This window comes from Coregonus lavaretus (assembly GCF_964263955.1).
Source record: "Coregonus lavaretus genome assembly, contig: HAP1_SCAFFOLD_2597, whole genome shotgun sequence".
Classification (NCBI taxonomy): Eukaryota; Metazoa; Chordata; class Actinopteri; order Salmoniformes; family Salmonidae; genus Coregonus; species Coregonus lavaretus.
Genome location: NW_028163131.1, coordinates 1 through 27730, shown reverse-complemented (window position 1 = coordinate 27730; position 27730 = coordinate 1). Strand labels below are relative to the sequence as shown.

Genomic DNA, 27730 nt, shown 5'->3' with positions numbered 1-27730 from the left:
TTGGGGAGTCCTCCCAGGTGAGTAGGCGCCCTACTTACCCAGAGCTTTCTGTCGTTCACATAACCTTGCCTGTTTGTTTCCCACAGGTTGCACCTCGTTCCCAGCATAAGGCGCTAGTAGATTCAGGCGCAGCTGGGAATTTTGTAGATCGCCAGTTCTGTGTAGAGTTAGGGATTCCTCTCCTTCCCGTTGATAAGCCTTTCCCTGTACATGCCCTAGATAGCCGTCCGTTAGGATCTGGGTTAATTAGGGAGGTCACAGCGCCCCTTAGGATGAAGACGCAGGGGGGTCATGAGGAGACGATTCAGCTCTATCTGATTGACTCTCCTGCGTATCCGGTGGTGCTGGGACTTCCCTGGTTGATTACCCATGATCCTACTATTTCGTGGCGAGAGAAAGCTCTTAAAGGGTGGTCTGTTCAGTGTGAGGGGCTATGTCTGGGTGTTTCCATAGGGGCGACCTCGGTGGAGAGTCCAAATCAAATGCCCGAACTGCATATTCCCCCCGAGTATGAGTATTTGACACTGGTGTTTAGTAAGACTAGGGCGGCGCAGCTGCCGCCTCATAGACGGGGGGATTGTGCGATAGATCTCCAGTTAGGAGCAGCACTCCCGCGGAGCCATGTGTATCCCTTGTCTCAAGAGGAGAGGAAGGCGATGGAAACTTACATCACCGAGTCTCTGAGACAGGGATACATACGGGCCTCCACTTCACCCGCTTCCTCGAGCTTCTTTTTTGTGAAGAAAAAAGATGGAGGTTTGCGCCCGTGTATTGATTACCGCGGTCTCAATCAGATTACGGTGAAGTACAGTTATCCGCTTCCTCTGATTGCGACTATGACGGAGTCATTACACGGTGCTCAGTTCTTCACAAAATTGGATCTCAGGAGCGCATATAACTTGGTGCGCATTAGAGAGGGCGATGAATGGAAGACAGCATTTAGCACGACCTCCGGTCATTACGAGTATCTCGTCATGCCATATGGGTTAATGAATGCTCCCTCAGTCTTCCAATCCTTTGTAGATGAGATTTTCCGGGACATGCAGGGGCAGGGAGTAGTCGTGTACATAGACGATATTCTGGTGTACAGTTCTACCCGAGCTGAGCATGTAGCCCTGGTGCGCCGAGTGTTGAGGAGACTGTTGGAGCATGACCTATATGTCAAGGCAGAGAAATGTCTGTTCTTTCAGAAGTCGGTCTCCTTTTTGGGTTATCAGTTGTCTGCGTCAGGGGTGAAGATGGAGGTTGACCGGGTGTCAGCGGTGCGTAATTGGCAAACCCCAACCACTGTGAAAGAGGTGCAACAGTTCTTGGGTTTTGCGAATTATTACCGGAGGTTTATCCGGGGTTTTGGACAGGTGGCAGCTCCCATAACGTCTCTGTTGAAGGTGGGTCCGGTGCGCTTGCGGTGGTCAGCTGAGGCGGACAGGGCTTTTGGGAGACTGAAGGACCTGTTTACCTCGGCGCCGGTGTTGGCGCATCCGGATCCCGCTTTACCATTCCAGGTAGAGGTAGACGCGTCCGAGGCCGGTATTGGGGCCGTCCTCTCACAACGGTCTGGCACACCACCTAAGCTCCGCCCCTGTGCCTTTTATTCTAAGAAGCTCAGTCCGGCGGAGCGGAATTATGACGTAGGGGACAGGGAGCTGTTAGCCGTGCTACAGGCCCTAAAGGTGTGGAGGCATTGGCTTGAGGGGGCTCAACACCCTTTCCTCATTTTGACGGACCACCGTAACCTGGAGTACATCCGGGCAGCTAGGAGACTGAATCCTCGCCAGGCCCGCTGGACTATGTTTCTAGCCCGGTTTGTGTTTAAAATCACTTACATCCCTGGGTCCCAGAACGGGAAGGCAGATGCCCTGTCTCGGCGGTATGACACGGAGGAGAGGTCCGTTGAGCCCACTCCCATACTACCAAAGTCTTGTCTGGTGGCACCGGTGGTATGGGAGGTCGATGCAGAGATCGAGCGGGCGTTACGCACCGACCCAAGTCCTCCACAGTGTCCAGTGGGTCGGACGTACGTTCCGCTCGAGGTACGCGATCGCCTCATTTATTGGGCTCATACGTCCCCCTCCTCTGGACATCCAGGTATCGGCCGGACTGCCTTAGCACTAAGTACTGGTGGCCAACGTTAGCCAGGGATATGAGGGTTTATGTCTCCTCCTGTTCGGTGTGTGCACAGTGTAAGGCGCCCAGACATTTGCCCAGGGGTAAGCTACAACCCCTGCCCGTTCCACAACGACCCTGGTCCCACCTCTCGGTGGACTTTGTTACAGACCTTCCCCCCTCACAGGGGAATACTACCATCCTGGTCGTTGTGGATCGGTTCTCGAAGGCCTGTCGTCTCCTTCCCATGCCGGGTCTCCCTACTGCCCTACAGACCGCTGAGGCTCTGTTTACCCATGTCTTCCGGCATTACGGGGTACCCGAGGATATAGTGTCTGATCGAGGCCCCCAGTTCACCTCCAGAGTGTGGAGAGCCTTTATGGAACGGTTGGGGGTTTCGGTGAGCCTTACCTCGGGTTACCACCCGGAGAGTAATGGGCAGGTTGAACGTGTCAACCAGGATGTGGGTAGGTTTCTGAGGTCTTATTGCCAGGGCCAGCCGGAGGAGTGGGCGAGATACGTTCCGTGGGCCGAGATGGCGCAGAACTCTCTCCGCCACTCCTCCACCCAACTAACCCCTTTCCAGTGTGTGTTAGGGTACCAGCCGGTTCTGGCACCTTGGCACGAGAGCCAGATCGAGGCCCCTGCGGTGGATGAGTGGGTGCGGCGCTCGGAGGAGACATGGAACGCTGCCCACGTCCATCTGCAGCGGGCCATCCGTCGGCATAAGACGAGCGCCGATCTCCACCGCAGTGAGGGGCCTGTATACGCACCTGGAGATCGAGTCTGGCTCTCGACCAGAAACCTGCCCCTCCGCCTGCCCTGCCGGAAGCTGGGTCGGCGGTTTGTGGGGCCATTCAAAGTCCTGAGGAGGTTGAACGAGGTGTGTTACAGGTTAGAACTGCCTATTGATTACAGGAATATTAACCCCTCGTTCCATGTGTCTCTCCTCAGGCCGGTGGTAGCTGGTTTCTCCAGGACTATGAGATAGAGGAGATTCCTCCGCCCCCGTTGGACATCGAGGGGGCTCCGGCGTACACTGTGAGGTCCATCTTTGATTCGAGACGCCGGATGGGGGGTCTCCAATATCTCGTGGAGTGGGAGGGGTACGGCCCGGAGGAGCGGTGCTGGGTGCCGAGGAGGGACATATTAGACCTGTCCCTGCTGACCGAGTTCCATCGGGGTCATCCTACGCGCCCTGCTCCGCGTCGTCCTGGTCGTCCCCGAGGCCGGGATCGGCGCACGGCTGGAGCCGCGCGTCAAGGGGGGGGGGTACTGTCACGGTTTCGGCCGAGGCTGCTCCTCCTCCTTGTTCGGGCAGGCTTCGGCGGTCGTCGTCCCCGGAGTACTAGCTGCCACCGTTCGATGTTTCATGTTTGTTTGGTTTTGTCTGTTTGTACACCTGTCCCTTGTTAGTGTTTGATTTTGTTTCCTATTTAGTTATAGTGTGTTGGGTCAGGTGTTATGTGTGATTGTTTTTTGTCTAGCTGTTGCTCTCTGTATTTACTCTCGTGTTTTGTTGTTTTTCGAGAGTCCGCACTGTGTGCGCTATCGTCGTTTTACGCACTGTGTTTATTGTGCGTAATTTTTATTTTGCCTCCCGGTTGGGTTGGCTGTTCGCCTGTTTGGTGCTGCTTTCGTTTACTAAAGTCTGTTCACGAACGCCCGTGTTTCCTTCGCTTGATTTCCACACCGCATCTACACTCAGCTACTGACACTAGCCTATGAATAAAAGTTTACAACGTAGGTGCACACAGGTCGAGAGAAAAATTGGAGTAATCAAGGTGACAGACAGTGACACATTCAATACCGCCTTGCACACTCTTGCCTGAATCTAGCTGATATAGGGTGTAATCATTAGTCCAACAGTTGCAAACGAGAGTTTCTAACAGAATCGGCGAATGAATACACCCCTGATCACATGCAAACACAGTTCAGTTTCATAGCCACATACAAACATTTTGCTCGTTGTTTAATTTCTTCTCGCATCTACGCACTCTCCTCCTCTCACCTTTTCCCTTTGCTTGTGGACACATCAGCTGTCTGTGACCAGGCGAAGAAACCTTACCAAGCCAAACCTTCATATTATAACCCCTAACCACTACACACAGCCTGCATCGTCACCATATTAGCTAACGTCATAGTCAACATAGCTACTAGAACTAATTCGTTAGTAAACCCGCTACAATAATGCAGTTACCAAGCAGTTTAGCAGTTACACATGCGGGCCCCAGTGGCAATAAATTAATACAATCAAAAGCTTACCTTGACTTGGAAGAGTTCCAGTGTTGGATAGCCATAGCGAGCTAGCTAACATAGCATCCCTCTCTGTTTGAGTAGGCTAAACTAGCTAGCAGGATTCGCTAGCTAAGTGAAAGTGAAAAAAATACAACGAAATATAGCTAGCTCTCTCTCTCTCACTTCTCCTTAATTTTTAAAGAAATTAATTTGTTCAAAACTGTTCAACTATTGTCTTTCTCTCTCTACTCACCACATTTTATGCAGTGCTAGCTATCAGTAGCTTATTGTCACGCTCGTTGACGGACGGGACGGACCAAGGCGCAGCGTGATATGCAAACATGTTTATTAACACGAATAAACACACAACAAAACAATAAACTAACGACACGTGAAGTCCTAAGGTAACACACACCAAACCTTATACAGAACAAGATCCCACAACCCACTAGTGCCAAAAGGCTGCCTAAGTATGGTCCCCAATCAGAGACAACGAGCGACAGCTGCCTCTGATTGGGAACCACACCGGCCAACATAGAAATACACATCCTAGAAAACCCACATAGAATATGCACAAACAAAGAATACACACACCCTGACTCAACATATAAGAGTCCCCTGAGTCAGGGCGTGACAGTACCCCCCCCCCCCCCAAAGGTGCGGACTCCGACCGCACAACATAAACATAACAGGGTAGGGGCCGGGTGGGCATTCCGCCTCGGAGGCGGATCCGGCTCGGGGCGTGACGACCTCTCACTCTCCGCCTCCCTGTTGCGCCCCTGGTCTGGTCTGGACCTCGGCGCGCTACTTCCCCTCTCCTTCCTCCCACGATACACCAGGCCCTGTCTGGACCCTGGTGTGGGAGACCCCGAACCTGGAGAGGGGCTGACGTCATGGTCTGGACTGGAGCCGCTGACCAGAGCTGGACTGGGCACCGGTGGAGCGGACTGCTCTGGCTCCGGAGTGGAGCCGCTGACCGGAGCAGGACTGGACCCCGGTGGAGCGGACTGCTCTGGCTCCGGAGTGGAACAGCTGACCGGAACTAGATCAGGCACCAGTGGAGCGGACTGCTCTGTCTCCGGAGTGGAGCAGCTGACCGGTGCCGGACCAGGCACCGGTGGAACGGGCACGGGGCCGTGCCGGACTGGACAAACGCACCACAGGCTTGGTGCGAGGGGCAGGAACGGGCCGGGCCGGACTGGCGATGTGCACCACTGGCTTGGTGCGAGGAGCGGGAACAGGCCGGGCCGGGCTGGCGACGCGCACCACTGGCTTGGTACGAGAAGCAGTAACAGGCCGGGCTGGGCTGGCGACGCGCACCACTGGCTTGGTGCGAGGAGCAGGAACAGGCCGGGCCGGGCTGGCGACACGCACCACTGGCTTGGTACGAGAAGCAGGAACAGGTCGGGCCGGGCTGGCGACGCGCTCCACTGGCTTGGTGCGAGGAGCAGGAACAGGCCGGGCCGGGCTGGCGACGCGCACCACTGGCTTGGTGCGGGGAGCAGGAACGGGCCGGACCGGACTGGCGACACGCACCACTTGCTTGGTGCGAGGAGCAGGACTGGGTTCCTTGATTAACCCCCGCTCCTTCTGCTGCCTAACCAGCTCCTCTCGCCGTGCCTCTACACCTTCCTTCTGCTCCCTCTGAACCAATAGCCCCCGTAATTTGGTGGCCTCCTCTCCTAACTGTCGCGGCCTCCTGCTGCCTCGTCGCCCACACCGTGTGCCCCCAAAACATTTTTTATTGGGGTTGCCTCTCCACCCTGATCAGGGCCTCAGGGCCTCCATCTTTCTTGCCAGATCTTCTCTTATCTCCTGCCAAGTCCATCCTCTCTCCTCCTCCTCGGCACACTGCTTGGTCCAGGTCTGGTGGGATCTTCTGTCACGCTCGAATATGCACAAACAAATACACACACCCTGACTCAACATATAAGAGTCCCCTGAGTCAGGGCGTGACACTTATGCTTTCAGTACTAGATTAATTCTCTGTTCCTTGGGTGGACAACATGTCAGTTCATACTGCAAGAGCTCTGATAGGTTGGAGGATGTCCTTCGGGTTGTCATAATTACTGTTTAAGTCTATGGAAGGAGTGAGAACTATGAGCCTCCTAGGTTTTGTATTGAAGTCAATGTACCCAGAGGAGGACGGAAACTAGCTGTCCTCTGGCTACACCATGGTGTTACCCTACAGACTGCTGTTAAGGCTACTGTAGACCATTGCAAAACAGTGTGTTTTATTCAATTTTTTGGTGACGTGAATATATTTAGTAGTTTTTTTATGTTTCATTATTTTTATTTTTATTAAATTCACTGAGGAGGATTGTCTTCCCCTTCCTCCTCTGAGGAGCCTGCTCTGAGGAGCCTCCACTGAATTGAATTCCACTGTTTACACTGAAACTGTCTGCCTTAGGAAGAAGCCCACTGTGGGCAGCCCACTCAGTACCATTGATTTAAATATAAATGTCACTGACATGTCTACCTCGGATCAGCCTTTCAGAATAGCACTAAAAACACACAAGCAACCCAGAAAATGACTGAAAATAGCCTATATTAACATATGTAGCCTAAGAAACAAGGTTAATGAAATTGACAACTTATTAACATCAGAAAACATTCATATTCTATCCATCTCTGAAACACACTTAGATCATTCCTTTGATGATGCAGTAGTAGCTACAGTATACATTGTTATAGAATACAGTATATAGGAAAGATAGAAATGCAAATGGAGGAGGTGATGCCATGTATGTCCAGAGTCATATTCCTGTTAGGGTGAGAGAGGATCTCATGTCAGATTATGCAGAAGTAATATGGCTACAGGTTCATCTGCCTCACCTAAAGCCTAATCTCGTAGGAAGTTACTATAGACCACTGAGTGCTAAAAGTCAGTATTTGGACAATAAATGCTGGATAATGTATGTGATATCTACAGAGAGGTATATTTTCTGGGTGACCTAAATATTGACTGGTTGTCATCAAACTGTCTACTCAAAAATAAGCTCCAAGCTGTAACCGTTACCTGCAATCTGGTTTAGGTTATCAGTCAACCTACCAGGGTATTTAAAAACAGAACAGGAACTAAATCATCCATGTGTATTGATCACATCTTTATTAATGCTGCAGAAATCTGCTCTAAAGCAGTATCCACACCCTACAGATGTAGTGATCATAATATAATAGCCATATCTGGAAAAACCAAAGTTACAAAGACAACCTAAAATTGTGTATAAACAATCAATGATTCTTATTTCGAAGATATGAAAAAGATTTGTTGGTCTGATGTATGTTATGACGAACAACCTCACGCCACACTTGAAGCATTTATGAAACTGCTTCTTTCGGTTACTGATAGGCATGCGCCCATCAAGAAACTGACAGTTAAAACTGCCAAATCCCCATGGATAGATGATGATTTTAAAAACTGTATGGCTGAGAGGGATGAGGCAAAGGGAATAGCAAATAAGTCTGACAACATAGCAGATTGGCAAACATACAGTAAATTGAGAAATCACGTAACTAAACAAAAAGAAGAAGAAAATATACTATGAAACAAAGATAAATGATATAAAGAATTATAGTAAAAAGCTCTGGAGTACTATTGGTCTTTGTGCACTGTATTGATGTGTTGAAGGTACCGAACTGCCAGTTCAAGCAGTTGGCTCACAGATCGGACACTCATCGGTACCACACAAGATTATTATGTTTTATGTATTTGACCTATATGTGACATTTAACATTTACTGTATGTAGTTCTGTCCTTGAGCTGTTCTTGTTTATTAATGTTTTGTATTATGTAATGTTTCATGTTTTGTGCGGACCCCAGAAAGAGTAGTTGTTGCTTTCGCAGCGGCTAATGGGGATCCTTAAATCCTTAGAAAATACCAAATACCAAGTTAGTTAGTTTACTGTACTTGTACGGCCTACTCCAGTCCACTCAGAGACAAAGAGGACTAAGTTAGTTAGTTTACTGTACTTGTACGGCTTACTCCAGTCCACTCAGAGACAAAGAGGACTAAGTTAGTTAGTTTACTGTACTTGTACGGCCTACTCCAGTCCACTCAGAGACAAAGAGGACTAAGTTAGTTAGTTTACTGTACTTGTACGGCCTACTCCAGTCCACTCAGAGACAAAGAGGACTAAGTTAGTTAGTTTACTGTACTTGTACGGCCCACTCCAGTCCACTCACCCACTAGCATCCTCTTGCGGGTTTTTACGCCCACACAGTCCTGTGTACAGGAAGAGAATTTGGACCAGGCGGTTAGCTGGCAGTCGTCCTGGCATGGGAACTGGCAGGGCTGGGTTAGAGAGGGCATGGAGCTGGCGAACTTCAGACATGCTCCCATGTCCGCTTGACCCCCGTCCTGCTTCCAGCATGAGACAGCTATAGAAAGAAAGAAAGAAAGAAAGAAAGAAAGAAAGAAAGAAAGAAAGAAAGAAAGAAAGAAAGAAAGAAAGAAAGAAAGAAAGAAAGAAAGAAAGAAAGAAAGAAAGAAAGAAAGAAAGAAAAAGGAATGAGGGGGTGTTGGAGGTTGGTATGGTGTGAGGCAATACGCTTTGGTACACAAGTTGGTCACTTTTTACTAGGGGAGACTCACAATCTAATTTGGTTAATGCCCTTTGGCTGCATTTGGAGCTAAACACGGCAGTCCCATCACAGTCGATCAAGACCTGACAGTGTTTTAAGTGATGATTAACCAACAGTACTGTCACTGTGGGATCTGAAATGACTCATTGCGAGGTGGTGTGACTCACTACATTGCATTCCAAATTGTAGTGATCTAGTTAAAAGTAGTGCACTACATACAGGAAAAAAGTATTTGATCCCCTGCTGATTTTGTACGTTTGCCCACTGACAAAGAAATGATCAGTCTATATTTTTTTGGTATTGTCACGATCGTCAAAAGGATTGGACCAATGCGCAGCGTGGAATGCGAACATACTTTATTATATATTCACCACACGAACAAAAACAACAAAACGATACGTGAAGTCCTTGGTAACAAACACAAACCAACACGGAACAAGATCCCACAAACACAACTGCCCAAACGGCTGCCTAAGTATGGTTCCCAATCAGAGACAACAAGCAACAGCTGATTCACGTTGCCTCTGATTGAGAACCACCCCGGCCAACATAGAAACACATGAACTAGAAACTGAAACATAAAACACAAAACATAGACACTACACACCCTGGCTCAACATAAAAGAGTCCCTAGAGCCAGGGCGTGACAGGTATGTTTATTTGAACAGTGAGAGACAGAATAACAACAAAAAAATCCAGAAAAACGCATGTCAAAAATGTTATAAATTGATTTGCATTTTAATGAGGGAAATAAGTATTTGACCCCCTCTCAATCAGAAAGATTTCTGGCTCCCAGGTGTCTTTTATACAGGTAACGAGCTGAGATAAGGAGTACACTCTTAAAGGGAGTGCTCCTAATCTCAGTTTGTTACCTGTATAAAAGACACCTGTCCACAGAAGCACAAGATTGTAGACCTACACAAGGCTGGAATGGGCTACAAGACCATCGCCAAGCAGCTTGGTGAGAAGGTGACAACAGTTGGTGCGATTATTCGCAAATGGAAGAAACACAAAATAACTGTCAATCTCCCTCGGCCTGGGGCTCCACGCAAGATCTCACCTCGTGGAGTTGCAATGATCATGAGAACGGTGAGGAATCAGCCCAGAACTACACGGCGGATCTTGTCAATGATCTCAAGGCAGCTGGGACCATAGTCACCAAGAAAACAATTGGTAACACACTACGCCGTGAAGGACTGAAATCCTGCAGCGCCCGCAAGGTCCCCCTGCTCAAGAAACCACATATACAGGCCCGTCTGAAGTTTGCCAATGAACATCTGAATGATTCAGAGGAGAACTGGGTGAAAGTGTTGTGGTCAGATGAGACCAAAATCGAGCACTTTGCCATCAACTCAACTCGCCGTGTTTGGAGGAGGAGGAATGCTGCCTATGACCCCAAGAACACCATCCCCACCGTCAAACATGGAGGTGGAAACATTATACTTTGGGTGTGTTTTTCTGCTAAGGGGACAGCACAACTTCTCCACATCAAAGGGACGATGGACGGCGCCATGTACCGTCAAATCTTGGGTGAGAACCTCCTTCCCTCAGCCAGGGCATTGAAAATGGGTCGTGGATGGGTATTCCAGCATGACAATGACCCAAAACACACGGCCAAGGCAACAAAGGAGTGGCTCAAGAAGAAGCACATTAAGGTCCTGGAGTGGCCTAGCCAGTCTCCAGACCTTAATCCCATAGAAAATCTGTGGAGGGAGCTGAAGGTTCGAGTTGCCAAACGTCAGCCTCGAAACCTTAATAACTTGGAGAAGATCTGCAAAGAGGAGTGGGACCTGGTGGCCAACTACAAGAAACGTCTGACCTCTGTGATTGCCAACAAGGGTTTTGCCACCAAGTACTAAATCATGTTTTGCAGAGGGGTCAAATACTTATTTCCCTCATTAAAATGCAAATCAATTTATAACATTTTTGACATGCGTTTTTCTGGATTTTTTTGTTGTTATTCTGTCTCTCACTGTTCAAATAAACCTACCATTAAAATGATAGACTGATCATGTCTTTGTCAGTGGGCAAACTTACAAAATCAGCAGGGGATCAAATACTTTTTTCCCTCACTGTAGAGAATAGGGTTACATTTCATATTCACTGTCTCCGGTTCTCTCAGTTAGTAACACACACAGAGGCGAGAACAACTGTAAGTGATGAAACTGAACGTAGTGTAATGTCTATTGACTTTCCCACCCAAACAGACTGAACAGATAGCATTGAGTGAGGAGGAGCAAGAGCTCTGTCTTGAATTTTCTCTCCCCCTGCGTCAATGTTTACACAGATACCATTACAGGTAATGGGGCCTAATGTGGAGAGTGAAGAAGGAGGTTGAAAGGTGCTCATCATCTGATCAGATAATGGTATTCTACTTCAAGATGCTATTAGAGGTCTGGTGCAAGGAGTGGAAGAAAAACTCTTTGCCCTCAATTCACTAACTTCCGCCATTTTGTAAATCGAAGTCAGATAGATGCATTGTTGCCACGCTATGTCAAGCTCGTCGAGCTCAACACAAAGCAATCCACCGGAACTTACATTTTGTGTTTTAACCTAAATTTAACTAATTCACGCCTGGTAGGGCTAGAGGGAAGAGGTTTGGATAGACGATTTGGATAGAGGTTATTTAACCTTCACATCCTCCTTTGAGTCCCAGCGTAACATTTAGAAGGAGATTAAAGATGGACGCAGCCCAAGGTGTTACTTTGATGCCCAGCTCCCCTTCTCACATGCTCTATCAGGGTGCTTGACCACATCAACAATCCTACACACTTCCACAGTCACATGCATAGTACCATGCAAGTTAAATCAAGTGCATATAAAATATTTGAAAGTATTTCACAGACTATATGAATGTGACTGGAGTCTGAACCCTCAGAAGGGTCTATATCTACCTGTATCCAATAGTTACCAGATTATAGGTAGTCTCTCATGACTGTAAAGTTCAAAACCATGAAAAGGAAAAACCCAAGTAGGCCAAGATGCAAAAATAATATACTTAATTTAATCCATGGTCAAAAGAATATAAAAAAAAGGTCTCTCATGACAAAAGTATTTTCTTATACTTCCGTCAGTTCAGATTTGAACACTTCGCCCCCAGAATCAAATTGAGTAGATAGTGCATGCAGGATTTTGTTGCTCACCTCTAGCCTGCAGCCCAGGCCCACAGGTCTCCACAGCTCCAGGACTGTCCTGACGAACGGACCAGGGAACCAACTGGCATCGCCGCCACTTGTGTGTCTTCCACCTGCAGTACAAGAAACAGGACACAGCTGAGTCATTTTGAGAGCCATAGTCGAAGTCTTGTTCTAGTTAACTTGGCACCGCTTTAGTCAAAAGAGACTACATATCGAGCAGAGTGGTCTTGATGGGTGATGGAGCCTTACCTGTATCCCAAACAGACAGACGGCGCCTCACAGTCTCTTTCCTGAGTCAACACCTCCGGGCACTCCTGTCCCCCATTGGCAGGCAGCTGGATGATGATGCGTTTCCTGTTTTGTTTCCTTTTCGTGTTGCCACCTTAAAAGAACCCATAGAAAAACACTTTATTCACACACTGTCCCAATCAATAGACAGGCACAATAACAGCAGTAATCAAGCAACTTCCATCAGCTCTAGAAGTGGAAAATTATCATGATGAATGCCTGTTATCTACTTGAGTAATTGCAAATCACAGGTCCTTGAAAATGTCCTTGTAAAACAAGAGTGTTTTGTTTGCTGTTTACTTTTAGCAGCTGTGTGTCATTAACCTTGACCATGAAGAACACGAAGACATAATGAAGGAGCACAGTTGGTTCCCAGCTCTCTAGTCTGGTGTTCTCCAGCAGATATGTACTTTCCTGACCAGTTCTGAGAGAAGGTAATGAAATCAAGTTTGGTATATTGATTGATATGGGCTTCCCTTCTCTGCTGGTGTCCACCCACCTCACTGATTGGGTGGTGGAGGTTATATTGCCCTTACAAGAAGTCCATCAGAATCCATTTGCGGTGGCCATGTCCATGTTGCAATGTATGATCCATAGAGGTAGCTAGCTACAGGAGATAGATACTATATTAATATGGTAGGATCTTCTGTTATCTTGACAGCTGCGATGGTTCTCATAGGAGAATGACAAATCCATTACCAAATACTCCTAGTAAAGCCAGATGATCTGGGTGCCCAACGACTGTTCTTTAGACTAAGTGTTGCTTAGCAGATGTTTCTGGAGAGTAGTCATGTCAAGTATTTCATGAATATAACACTCACTCCAAGGAAATGGAAATCACATAAACATGTATGCTAACAAGCATTTTCTAGCTGACAAAGAGGTTGTTGCAGTGCGGGCAAATCGCTTTAAATTGGCCAGGCACTTTCTGCTTATTAGCGGCATTTGTTCTAGTTCTTTATATAGAAGGATGTTGTCAAGCATCAATGCGTGTTTGTTGGTTGCTGTTCTAGGATGTCACAGCTCCTAAGTGAATTACAGTTTTGACTTGATGATTCTGTCAGCTCGAACTGCAATATTTGAAGAGAAATAATTGTATAATTGTGCAAGTGTTTTGTTTATCAGATTTGTCCGTTTGTCGGGGCTGTCGAAACCAGGAAGCAAACACTTAACGACAGACCCACTATTATTTAGAATTCCCTGTTGTAATTAATTCCTTCACATGCTTTGAAGCACATGCTCATTTCAAAACCATATGGCATAGGCTCCATTTCTTGAGCATTTTTGCCTTGGACAGACTGCTCTGTATTTGTATGTACTGTATTGCATACTTGACAATAATAGGATGTACCTGCTTGGCATATTGTACATCTCTTGACATAGTTGCATTTTTTCAAATGATGTGTACTTGAGTGAGTTGAGAGGCTGTACATTGTTTTAATAGCTGTGTATCCTTGAGAATATTGAGAAGGCTAGTAGGTACCTGCTTTGCATGTGGCAGGGCAGGCACTCCAGTCGCTGTAGGGGGTGACGATGCAGTCTCTTTTACATGGCAGGAGGCAGGGCCTGACCGTCTCAGGACGAATACTCTCCGGACACCTGAAATCACATCATCTAGATGTGTCAAACTCATTCCACGGAGGGCAGTGTCTGCGGGTTTTTCGCTCCACCCTTGTACTTGATTGATGAGTTGATGAATGTGTAGAGATGTGTGCGTATACCGCTTATGTTTATGAATGCATATTTGTCTTGTCAAAATAATATAACTGTTTACGGTACACAGTATATCAATACCGGGTCATTGGTCTAAGGAATACTGCAGGGATTCTCCCAGTATATTATGAATCACTGGTTTTAGGGCTTCAGATTGAGCCCCTCTATTGCTTTGAACATCATATTGCCTCTGTAACAGTGCTACATTGTTAACTCATTAATGTCCTGTTAAATGGTAATGAACTCATAAGTATATCATACCGTTCATTCATGACATTATATGATTTCATTATTTGATATTATGATATATTAATATATCGTCCCACACCTAGTGGGTCCATTAGTTTAGTGATAGTAGTTTAACAGTTGTGGCAATTTGACACCACAAATAAACCCTATCAATGTTCATGTGTGTGAGTCCCAGAGCAGCATGGTGCGATAGTGTGTAGTGGTAGCTGGGTAAAATAAAACCCTGGATGGGAGAATCATAAACCTCAGGAATAAAACTGTCCAGGGTTCATTACCATACCCAGCGTGGGACCTAGCTCATCCCCAGTCTGTCTAGTAGCTCCAGCTCATCCTACCAGGATAATGCTACTATTAAAGCTGAATAAATAAATAGCTAATTCATTATTATAATTCACTTCCCCCTGAAGATACCCTTAGGGTGGTAGGGATGGAGAACCCAGATGCTTTAGAACAACTGTCTGGAAACTAGGCAGAAACCCATCAAGGAACCCATCAGCTCACAGCTACGCAGCCAGACAGACAGTGGAAACAATAGGATATTGTTCCTTCCACAGATAGATGCTGGGTCAAAGGCTCTGTGCTTTCGTGCTTTGATTTATGCTTAGCAAAGGCTTATGGAACCCTGAATACATATTACACCACATCAGCATAAGTATAACCGCTCTACTCACATTTAATTTATTTAATTTCCTCTATCACGTTACACAAATATTATAGTCATATACTACTTATATTGGTATTCAGTCATCTCGTTGAAGGAAGAACTCATACTCTAAGACTTTGGGTCTTTGAAAAGCGCTATGTAAATACCATGTATTATTATAATTCTTACTTTGAAGATATAACTCTTACTTTGAAAAAGGAACTCTTATTTTGAAGGAAGGACTCTTACTTTTTGGGAGGCACCTGTCCCACATTGACCCGGACACAGATGACCTTCCGCGTCTGCATCCCCACAGAGCAGGAGGAGTCCCCTCCCCTGACCCCGACCCCGGCCCCTGTGGAGTTGGCAGGGGGGACCGAGGTGTCCTCGATACACTGTCCCCAGGGCCCTGTCTGCCAGTGGTACACAGTACAAGGGTGGTCGTTGCAGCTCCGCACCTCCTGGAGAGCAATGCTGTTGGGGCACTGGACCCCGCCTGTCAAACACACAACAACCAAATGGTCAATCAATCAAATATACTGTATTTATAAAACACTACAGCAGTTATCAAAAAGACCCCAAAGAGGAAGCAGAAACACAAACATCACATTCAAATGCAAGAGATACCTCTCAGTCACATGAATGTGGTTTGCCTTGACTGTAGAAGGTCTCTGACCATAAAAATCATGCAGAGGTGATATTGTGTGGGAGTTATCTTTTCTTACATCCTTAACAATGAAGAACCTCCTTTCCCTCCATATTATGTCACAGAGCTCTCTAAGACACCGTCCCTGAAACCTTCACGTCATGTAAAACAAGGCGAACTCTCCATACCGCTGTTATTTACTGAACTGTAACTTGTGGGTTTGGCTACCTCAGCTAATCCTTTGTCTCATTATGAGAGTGTGTCCTAACATAGCCTGTTGTAATTATTACTTAGGCATACTCTACAGGCTCAACCCACTTCTCCCTGAAATGAAATTACCCAGTCATTTATATTCTGCTATTTTCTCCAAATGACTGTAAACTGCTCTCTACTCCCTGAGAGCCTAACTTGAGATCACCACACCACTTGAATTTTGGCACAAGGCTCAAATTGACACCAATCCATCATTTACGCAGATCTCAAGTAATGATTTGGGCCTGAATTGGGAGGTCCTCAATCAGCATGTGTGATAGCAGATAGCTAGTAGAGCTGAGTCTGTAGGACTTCATGCTACACTCAGCCCACACCTGGCGTCTGACACACGCACACACAGACACACACACAAACTCGCAGCACACACCGCTTGTGATTTATCCTGGACAGTGTGTCTGTCTGCTGAGGTGTAGGAAGGCTAATAAATGAAGCGAGGCATTCAGCCTGATTCTGTTTCTGCAGTGATGACAGCGTGACTATCCTCCCCATGCCAGAGCATATCAGTATCCATTTAGAGAAATCCATAATGTAGAAAGTCTCTCTCCTGAGTGGGTATTTTGAATATGCCACAGACACTGTCTTGCTATGGTCCAATGGAGGATATCAACAAGAGCTGTAGCAGTGCTATACAATGGGCTACAACATGCTGATCTACTGCAAGGCGATGACACAGCTCAGTGTGGGTTGTATAGAGATGGGTTCTCAGGGCGTGACTGGCAGCTTGGACGGTAAGAATCTAACCCAGAGGCACTTGTTCCATTACTGACAAGACTCCCCCTTCTACACTTCTCCTCTCCTCAGGGTTTCAGTCTTCTCTCCTTAAGGTTTCAGTCTCCTCTCCTTAGGGTTTCAGTCTCCTCTCCTTAGGGTTACAGTCTCCTCTCCTTAGGGTTTCAGACTCCTCTCCTTAGGGTTTCAATCTTCTCTCCTTAGGGTTTCAGTCTCCACTCCTTGGGGTTTCAGTCGCCTCTTCTTAGGGTTTCAGTCTCCTCTCCTTAGGGTTTCAGACTCCTCTCCTTAGGGTTTCAATCTTCTCTCCTTAGGGTTTCAGTCTCCACTCCTTGGGGTTTCAGTCGCCTCTCCTTAGGGTTTCAGTTGCCTCTCCTTAGGATCTCAGTCTCCTTAGGGTGTCAGTCTCCTCTCCTTAGGGTTTCAGTCAGCTCTCCTTAGGGTTTCAGTTACCTCTCCTTAGGATTTCAGTCAGCTCTCCTTAGGGTTTCAGTTGCCTCTCCTTAGGATTTCAGTCACCTCTCCTTAGGGTTTCAGTCACCTCTCATTAGGGTTTCAGTTGCCTCTCCTTAGGATTTCAGTCTCCTTAGGGTGTCAGTCTCCTCTCCTTAAGGTTTCAGTCTCCTCTCCTTAGGGTATCAGGCAGCACTTAACACTAACGAATGCTCATTACTAGCACGGCACTGTTGAGAGTCTGTAAATGTTTTACATAGTACAGGCATGAAATTATGCTGACCAGGCAGTGAGGGAAATATATTGGTACCCAGGTAGCCATACAGTATATCAACTACATACATCTACTTATAACATCTACAGAGCTGAATAACTACATCAATGGGAACACTGCATTCTAAGAGTATAGGACATGATAGTACCGAAGAGTGCAGGAACCTTGGGCACCCGCGATAGACCTTAAAGGAAGGTAAATGCAAAGTTATGCATTTGTATTACCATTCATACATTTGTGAAAGGTGCTATAAAGAATACTAAGCACTAGGGCTCTAAGCACTTCACACTTCACACTCAGACGCTTTGAACCTAAACATTGAAAATGTAGCTCCAGAGAGTAGTACAGACATCTATCCTAAAGTTTCCAAGCTTGTTATTCCTTGTGACTATGCCACATCACAGAACCTTACCCTGCATCACAGTAACCCAGGCTACAACCTGAGCAGTCGCTGTGGAGGAGGAACATACAGAATAATTTATAAAATATTGACAATTTGGCTCATGGAACATAGAAGAGAGACAGAGAGAAGCAAAGACTGAGGGTATGGTGAAATGCTTGCTTCAGCAGCCTCATATAAGATATCAGATACTCTCCTGCATGCTGTGCAGAACTGGGATCAAATGGGGGAAAAAAATATTATTTCAAATACTTTGATCGAGCTCATCTGGTGCAACAGAACCAATAGAAAAGTGCAAACCCTGCCCATATGGCATGCACTATTGGCAGGCTCCATCAAACGCTCAACATACTTGAAAGAAAACAGATACTATTTGAACCCCCGGTCTGATGCTGTGTGGCCTGGTCCCAGATACGTTAGTGTGGTCTTGCCAACTCCCATAGGTCAACTCCTATGTTAGGCATGACAACAACCATAGGAGTTGGCTCTACTACACAAACAGATCTGGGACCAGGTCTGACGCTGTGTGTTGTGTGATTGTGGTCTCACCTTCCCCAGCATTGTAGGCCAGTACTGAGCGTGCTCTCATCTGTCTTCCCTCAGTGTTCTTCCCGGAGCAGGTGTGTGAGCACAGGGACCAGGAGGTCCAGGGACTGAGGACACAGTCCTTGGGGCAAGGCACCTCACAGACGACAGGCATGGGCAGGATGGCATCACGGCATAGTTGGCGGTCTACATACTCACCTGGAGGCACAGGGAGACAGGAGACACAGTATATGAGGCTAGCAGTAGTACCATCTTTGTTACATACATATACAATACACAGTCAGCATCATGTGTGACTCCCGAGTGGCGCAGTGGTCTAAGGCACTGCATCGCAGTGCTAGCTGTGCCACTAGAGATCCTGGTTCGAGTCCAGGCTCTGTCGCAGCCGGCCGCAACCGGGAGACCCATGGGCGGTGCACAATTGGTCCAGCGTCGTCCAAGGTAGGGGAGGGTTTTGCCGGCAGGGATGTGGGTTCGTTTCCCACGGGGGGCCAGTATGAAAAAATATATTTAAAAAATACGTATGCATTCACTAACAACTGTAAGTGGCTCTGGATAAGAGCGTCTGCTAAATGACTAAAATGTACATGTGCCGATATCACACACAAAATCGCATAATCAGATCTGGCACATCTGTTCACAAATTGGACATATACCACAAACGCCCAAGGTGCCTTATTGCTATTATAAACTGGTTACCAACGTAATTAGAACAGTAAAAAATACTTATGGTATGCGCTCTGCTATACTACAGCTTTAATCCAATCAGCATTCAGGGCTCAAACCACCCGGCTTATAAGAGAACACAAACCACACACAACATTTGTCCACATGTTCACCAAGTCTGAGGGGAAAATAGGCACTGGGCATTACAATGCATGTTTACACCAGCATAAAATATTGGTTGCTTTCTCAGACAAACAAGCAGGCAGACTAGAGAACCATTGGATATGAGGGAACAAATCTGGGGAATTACAACTTCTTTCAAAGCAAGAACCTATGAATAAAAGTGGATATTTACACCCATTTAAATTCTAATTCAGGCAGTGAGGCATTAGTTTAGTCTTTTACTCATGACTTTGACAGTGCACTTGGAAGAAAAATGTGCTCATATCCAAATTATTGCATCTCTAATGCATAAGCAAGCTGGATAAAACCTTGTGTATCTCCAACTGTGTCAAGTTACATAGACATTAAGACAACAGATACTGAGTCATTGTCATCTTCTCACACACACACACACACACACACAGACACACGCACAAACGCACACACACACACGTCACTGGACCATGATGTTCTGTCCAAATGTCTTGAAAAAGCGTCTTGAGATTCATGAATGAACAAAACACGTGACATACAAGCACATTTGTATTAATTGGCTTTTAACACAAACATACTACTTCCTCTACCAATGTATACTTTTAGATTCCTCCAATCTACAGTGAAAATGTATCTTGGTGTAGACTGCTCATACATATTCCATATGCTTAATACATAACACCATTGGAGCTGGCAGAACGAATGGTACTGTATAACAAGTATATCAAGTATATTTTTTGATTCAATAAGTAGCTGTTGGTAGTGTCTTGTTAGGGCAGTTGAATTTAAGTGCCTTCTTTTCCCTAGTAGTCTACCTAATCATTGGTGTTTGAACTGCCTGATTGGCCAGTACTTGTGACTGTCGTTGTCTCAAGCCTATTTGTGCAACAGTGTTGCTAATTTGGGAGTGTGTTGTATTGTAGGGGGTGTTTTCTTCACCTCTGCCAGGTAATCAGCAATCAGTGCTGGGAGGTGTGTCTTTCACCTCTGCTAGGCATTTAGTGCTAGTACTTCAGTCTCCCCTGTGTTTTCAGCAGCAGCTGTAAGCAGCGGTGTTGTCACCAAAACTAAGACGTTCTGCCGAGTTATTATGCAGATGTATTATTATTTTCGGATGATCTCATTTTGTTGTTTTGTAGCTTGGCAACTATGTGTGTGTTTTCTATACCTGTTTGCTCCTCTCCCTGTAGTTTTTACAGACGCTTCCCTCCCTGTGGCTGCAACCCTTCTAATTTAGTGTACCCTTCGCGCACATTCCTTTTCCCACTAGCACTGACTTCGCTGATAAATACTTTGTTGAGGGAAAATGTACTTGATACGATTGTGATGTGCTGTTGTCTCACCGAGCTACTGTATCTTAAGGTGAATGGTCTAATCAGGATAAGAGCGTCTGCTAAATTACTCAAATGGAAATGTATAAAGTTCAGTAGCGTGCCATGTGCATAAACACTCTGATGAGACAGCTGTGCACATGGGAAGTAGTATGGTCCTCTCGATGTTTGCAAACATGAATGAAAGTGTTTCCTCCAGAGCTAAAACAGAACTAAGCACTGCTAAGAGATAGAGATAGAGAGAGGAAGGGGGAGAGGGAGAGACTTATTTAGCTTTTATCAGGCATCAGTTCCAGATTCATAGCCTTGTGGAATTACAGCCTGTTAACAGATACTTTCAAATCATTTATGAGTAACGGGTAAATGTTAAATGTTTTTTTTAAAGATTGAGCTAAAATGTGCATATCATTTTTGCATCAAAAAATGTAATGACCAACATAGACACATGCATACAAACAAACGATAACGTACACACTATACACACATGTACACATGGATTTTGTGTTATAAATATGTGGTAGTAGAGTAGAGGCGTGAGGGCACACACTTAATGTGTTGTGAAATCTGTTATGAATGTATTGTAATGTTTTTAAAATGTATAACTGCCTTAATTTTGCCGGACCCCAGGAAGAGTAGCTGCTGCCTTGGCAGTAGCTAATGGAGATCCATAATAAATACAAACCCATCCCATTACTCTGATGTCGCCCCTCTGTATCAGTCAAACCCCCACCCTAACCTCTTCCATCATCTCACCCCATCCCTCTTTTAATTAATTAATTAAATTAATAGGTCATTTAGCAGACGCTCTTATCCAGAGCGACTTACAAGAGCAATTAGGGTTAAGTGCCTTGCTCAAGGGCACATCGACAGATTTTTCACCTAGTCGGCTCGGGGATTAGAACCAGCGACCTTTCGGTTACTGGCCCAACGCTCTTACCCACTAAGCTACCTGCCGCCCTACTTTTGTCGATCACTCCTATACGTATCAGGTTAATGATCTATAGTGATGGGAATAAAAGATAGTGATTGTGGGATCCTGAACCATCACCGTATTGATCTAAATCTGTGGGATGTGGCCACAACCCCCACCCTTATCCTTACCCCATCAAATCCCCATTCCCATCCCATCCTTCTTTCATCTCTCCCTCCATCTCTATACCCCATCCCATCTCTATACCTCATTCCATCTCTATACCTCATACCATCTCAATACCTCATCCTATCTCTATACCTCATCCCATCTCTACACCTCATCCCATCTATATACCCATCCCAACTATATACCCATCCCATCTCTATACCCCATCCCATCTCTATACCCCATCCCATCTCAATAACTCATCCCATCTCTATACCCCATCCCATCTCAATACCTCATCCCATCTCAATACCTCATCCCATCTCTATACTCCATCCATCTCTATTACCTCATACCATCTCTATACCCCATCCCATCTCTATACCCCATCCCATCCCATCTCTATACCCAACCCTTTTCTATACTTTATCCCATCTCTATACACCATCCCATATCTATACCTCATCCCATCTTTACACCTCATCCCATCTCTATACCCCATCCCATCTCTATACCCCATCCCATCTCTATACTTTATCCCATCTCTATACCTCATCCCATCTCTATACCTCATCCCATCTCTATACCCCATCCCATCTCTGTACCCGATCCCATCTCTATACTTTATCCCATCTCTATACCTCATCCCATCTCTATACCCCATCCCATCTCTATACCCCATCCCATCTCTGTACTTTATCCCATCTCTATACACCATCCCATATCTATACCTCATCCCATCTCTATACCCCATCCCATCTCTATACCCCATCCCATCTCTATACTTTATCCCATCTCTATACCTCATCCTATCTCTATACCTCATCCCATCTCTATACCTCATCCCATCTCTATACCTCATTTCATCTCTATACCCCATCCCATCTCTATACCCAATCCAATCTCAATAACTCATCCCATCTCTATACCCCATCCCATCTCAATACCTCATCCCATCTCAATACCTCATCCCATCTCTATACTCCATCCCATCTCTATACCTCATCCCATCTCTACACCTTATCCCATCTCTATACCCCATCCCATCTCTATACGCCATCCCATCTCTATACCCCATCCCATCTCTATACTTTATCCCATCTCTATACCTCATCCCATCTCTATACCTCATTCCATCTCCATACCTCATCCCATATCTATACCTCATCCCATCTCTATGCCTCATATCATCTCTATACCCCATCCCATCTCTATACCCCATCCCATCTCTATATCTCATCCCATCTCTATACCCCATCCCATCTCTATACCTCATCCCATCTCTATACCCCATCCCATCTCTGTACCCCATCCCATCTCTATACCTCAACCCATCTCTATACCTCATCCCATCTCTATACCTCATCCCATCTCTATACCCCATCCCAACTCTATACCTCATCCCATCTCTATACCTCATCCCATCTCTATATCTCATTCCATCTCTATACCTCATCCCATCTCTATACCTCATCCCATCTCTATACCCCATCCCATCGCTATACCTCATCCTATCTCTATACCTCATCCCATCTCTATACCTCATCCCATCTCTATACCTCATCCCATCTATATGCCCCATCCCATCTCTATACCTCATCCCATCTCTATACCTCATCCCATCGCTATACCCCATCCCGTCTCTGTACTCTATCCCATCTCTATACCTCATCCAATCTCTATACCTCATCCCATCTCTATACCCCATCCCATCTCTATACCTCATCCCATCTCTATACCTCATCCCATCTCTATACCCCATCCCATCTCTATACTTCTTCCCATCTCTATACCTCACCCCATCTCTATACCATCTCAACTTCCATCTCAACTTCCATCTCAACTTCCAACCCTAGCCTTATCTTCGCTCTATCCTATCCCATCCTATCACATCTCAGTGGGTTATTCCGTATCAATGAAAGCCCTTTTCACACTCCATTGTATTCCAGCCCATACTATCTCTCTTTCATGGTCCCCTCCCTCCTATCTGTATCAGTGATAAAAATCCCATAGTGACAGGAGGAACCAGAGGAGCAGCCAGTCTGATGACATGTCTGGAGCCCCTTGGGGGAAATAAATCCATTTTCATCAGCAGCAGACAACAGAGGATCAATAGAGTCCAGTCAAGAGGGACTGGGAGGGCCGCTGTGTGTGTGTGTGTGTGTGTGTGTGTGTGTGTGTGTGTTTGTGTGGTGGTGGAATGGAATGGAAGTCTCCATGCGATAGATTGGGAGAGGAAATCATTAAAGTGTTTGTATGAGACTGATTATTCTCCTGGCTTCTGACTGACTGTCCTTTTGTGACATCTTTGTGTGAAAACATTGAATGCTGTCTGGCTTCATTCATTAGCACTCCAAGGTAGGAAACACATGTCTATAGACACCCAAGACGGTAAAACAAGAGGTTCATGCCTTGCAAGAAGTAGATGATGAAGTATGAAAAATGTATGCACTCACTAACTGTAAGTCGCTCTGGATAAGAGCATCTGCTAAATGACAAAAAAATTATTTGCAATACAAATTAACAACAAATGTATTGAATCATGGACCCTTAAATCTAGAATCCTTAATTGAAACCATAAGAAAGCAGGCACCCTGCCTCTGTTTTGTGAAAAAGCTGAGGGATAAGTCTGATAGACAGCGCTATGGATGCAAGGACTGACCATCCAGGATATCAAAATGATAGTTTTAGTCATGTTTTGAGGCTATACAGTGTTTGTTTTTCATTTACATTGTTTACACACAATGGGGTAAATCAAGCCTATATTTTGGGTTCTGATGTGGCACGACACTTGAACTAAATTCATGTGTCATCCCATCTCTATACCTTGTATTCTTCAAGAATCAGTGGGTATTCATAATTAATGAATACCCAGTCCAAAAATGGATGTAGCAACTAAGGATTCTAGCTTAAAAATCATAACCATCCTTCACCTCTCAGAAATCCCCCTCCTCCCCCCATCCTCCCTTTCTCTGTCCAGCATGTGTCTAGAAATCAATTCAGCAAAACCCACAGAGGAGAAACAACCAGCTACGGCTGTCTGTCCTCGGCTCTGCAAGCTACCCAACTGATCAAAGAGGCAACACACCTCACATCAGAAACCCCCCCCCTTCCTCCTCTAGCTGGGTCTGAACTGTGTCTTAATGGAAAAGCACCAGACATCGTTTGACATATCCTCTATTCAACCCTGCCTCATTCCATCCGGGTGGGGAACACACATGCACACAGGCACACACATGCACACACACACACACAAACACCCTAATGTGAAAGACAGGCAGGGTAAATGTGAACCGACTGTGTGGAGAAGCGCCAGGTAATCTAATTTACCAGTAACTAAATCTGATTCAACAGGGTGCTGCTGTAAAAGCAAGCTCACTGCAGCCAGCAGCCATGTTGTCTCTATAACTGGGGAGAAGGGATGGGGAGGCCACCTTGAATGAAGAAACCAGGGTGTAGACAGAAAGTCTACCTGGGCTGGGCTTGTTCACCACCTAGCTAAATGGGTCAATATACACAATACACTGTGTCTGTAGGGAGGGATGGAGGGAAATAGAAAGCGGTGAGAATAAGGAGGTAGGAAGGCATGAAAATTATTTAGGAAATAGGGAGTGGTGAGTTGAAGAGGGAGGTAGAGAGAGAAAGCTGTGAGCAGAGAGGGTGGTTGAGAGAGAAAGCTGTGAGCAGAGAGGGTGGTTGAGAGAGAAAGCTGTGAGCAGAGAGGGTGGTTGAGAGAGAAAGCTGTGAGCAGAGAGGGTGGTTGAGAGAGAAAGCTGTGAGCAGAGAGGGTGGTTGAGAGAGAAAGCTGTGAGCAGAGAGGGTGGTTGAGAGAGAAAGCTGTGAGCAGAGAGGGTGGTTGAGAGAGAAAGCTGTGAGCAGAGAGGGTGGTAGAGAGAGAAAGCTGTGAGCAGAGAGGGAGGTTGAGAGAGAAAGCTGTGAGCAGAGAGGGTGGTTGAGAGAGAAAGCTGTGAGCAGAGAGGGAGGTTGAGAGAGAAAGCTGTGAGCAGAGAGGGTGGTTGAGAGAGAAAGCTGTGAGCAGAGAGGGTGGTTGAGAGAGAAAGCTGTGAGCAGAGAGGGTGGTTGAGAGAGAAAGCTGTGAGCAGAGAGGGAGGTTGAGAGAGAAAGCTGTGAGCAGAGAGGGTGGTTGAGAGAGAAAGCTGTGAGCAGAGAGGGTGGTTGAGAGAGAAAGCTGTGAGCAGAGAGGGTGGTTGAGAGAGACTAGTGTTAGTGTTTCATCTCATCAATATTACTACCTTATGTAAAACGTTATCTCCCTTTCTCACTCCTAATAGTATTCATCTTGTACCATAAATCTTTCAACATACGATATAGATATTCTCCTCCTCTGAAAAGAACAGACTATTAGACTAATATGCCTTTCACCATCGTCATCATCACGGCAACAGCCTGGTGCAGGCAGCACGAAGCTCTGGCTGATGTGAATGGGACCTTGATTATTGTTATAATATGAGAACTGGTTGAGAAGTACCAACACACACAGACACAGACACACACACACACTCACACTCCCTAGGGTGATCATTAGCAGGCAGTGTGCTATGGTTCACGAATCTTCTGATAATTGCTATATTCATACGGTGAATCTTAGTCGAACGAGAGAGAACAGAAAATTCCCAGGATGTAAAATACAATTACAATACACGGTCCCTAATTGAATCATTAATAAAGTGTGAAGGCAAGCCATTTACATTTCTCATTTCTGTCCCCTTTTATTAATTGGTGGGTTATTTAATCATCTTAAACTAAGGTGAACTATTTCAGATATATTGAATCTATTAAGGTACTTTACAGGTGAATTACACCTGTATTCATCCATGCTAAAACTCACACTCCTAATCATTTTTATTGTTAAGTTCTCAAGTCAGCTATGCTTATTTTCTCCATTATTCTGAACTTAATTAAATTAGGGCGAATTCAATTATTGAGATTAAACTCTGTCTCTTAAACACAAGGCCACTTTGGTCTTCCCTGACTAAAACACAAGGCCCCTTCGGTCTTCCCCGATTAAAACACAAGGCCCCTTCGGTCTTCCCTGACTAAAACTCTCACCTCCCAAACCACATAAAAAATGCATCAGTTACACTCCTCCCAGGTGCACTGCTTCCTATTACACATGCCATAACAAATGTTTGCTCTGTGTCAGACACGCTTGGAGAATAATGCAATCTGTGTGACAAGGGGATTGCGGAGTTTTGCGTCTCTTTGACTTTAGTGTCTTGGTTTGGCACAATGATTTGAGACAATGATTTCAATTTGTGCCCTATTAGACTATTAGACCACACAAACCAACCAGATCAAGCTGTTCTCTTCAGTCTTCAAATGGTGGACCACTTCAGTACTACAAGCCAATATCACTGTGCTTGCCAAAAGCAACAAGCACTATGGTTATTGTTTCATTTACTCTCACATGCTAACTGAATTCTGTCTCAGTATTCAAGTTTCTTTTGGAGAGAACATGAATTAGCAAGTGCTGTATATCTAGCTCTGTCCGTGTGTGTGTGTGTGTGTGTGTGTGTATGTGTGTGTATGTGTGTGTGTGCGTGTGTGTGTGTGTCCCTCCTCTGGCAGTGCCAGCACAGCTCTCTGTGTGTCTCAGCCAGCACAATTACGACCAGCAGTGGCTCGTGCCTGGCCCCTCGGCCCCATGGGATATCAGGCATCACGCTGTGGCTGGTGTGGCTGCAGTCAAACCCTTTAGCACAAAGCTTTACACACACAAACACACACACAAACACACACAGGCACGCTTACGCAGACACACACACGCACATGCTGGAGCACACACACATAAACACATGTACACGCACGCACACGTGCACATACACACAAGCCTCCATAGCTCTGTGCAATCTTAGGACTAGACAAACAATAGAGAAAGAAAGAAATATCCATAAAACAAGATTGCTACAGAAACAGCAATTACCCTGTTGGGCTGCGGTCCAAGGCTAACACACACACAAACAGACTGTTGGGCATAGTTTACGGCCGAACCCCTGCAGGCACAGTTCAAGGCAATAAAGCTAAAGCCCAAAACAATATGAGTCTCTGAGCTCCAATTCACCCAAAACATATTGTAACACAACTGAACAAACCATGAATATTAACTGTTACATGGTAATTAACACACCGATACAATAAAGACTCTCTATTCTCTCTCTCTCTCTCTCTCTCTCTCTCTCTCTCTCTCTCTCTCTCTCT

At 45.8% G+C, this 27730-nt stretch overlaps 1 protein-coding gene across 1 annotated transcript in view; it reads right to left on the bottom strand.

Moving 5' to 3' along the window:
- Window positions 1-18478, bottom strand: part of LOC311118451 (thrombospondin type-1 domain-containing protein 7A-like) — a gene marked incomplete at both ends in the record, with an annotated part of 65901 nt that extends 47423 nt beyond the window's left edge. Inside the window, 6 exons of the mRNA XM_084193252.1 lie at window positions 8531-8725; window positions 12073-12176; window positions 12316-12448; window positions 13838-13953; window positions 15209-15455; window positions 18284-18478. Coding sequence (XP_084049378.1) covers window positions 8531-8725; window positions 12073-12176; window positions 12316-12448; window positions 13838-13953; window positions 15209-15455; window positions 18284-18478 — 990 coding nt within the window. The remainder of the gene's footprint in view (window positions 1-8530; window positions 8726-12072; window positions 12177-12315; window positions 12449-13837; window positions 13954-15208; window positions 15456-18283) is intronic.
- Window positions 18479-27730: the final 9252 nt, after the last annotated feature.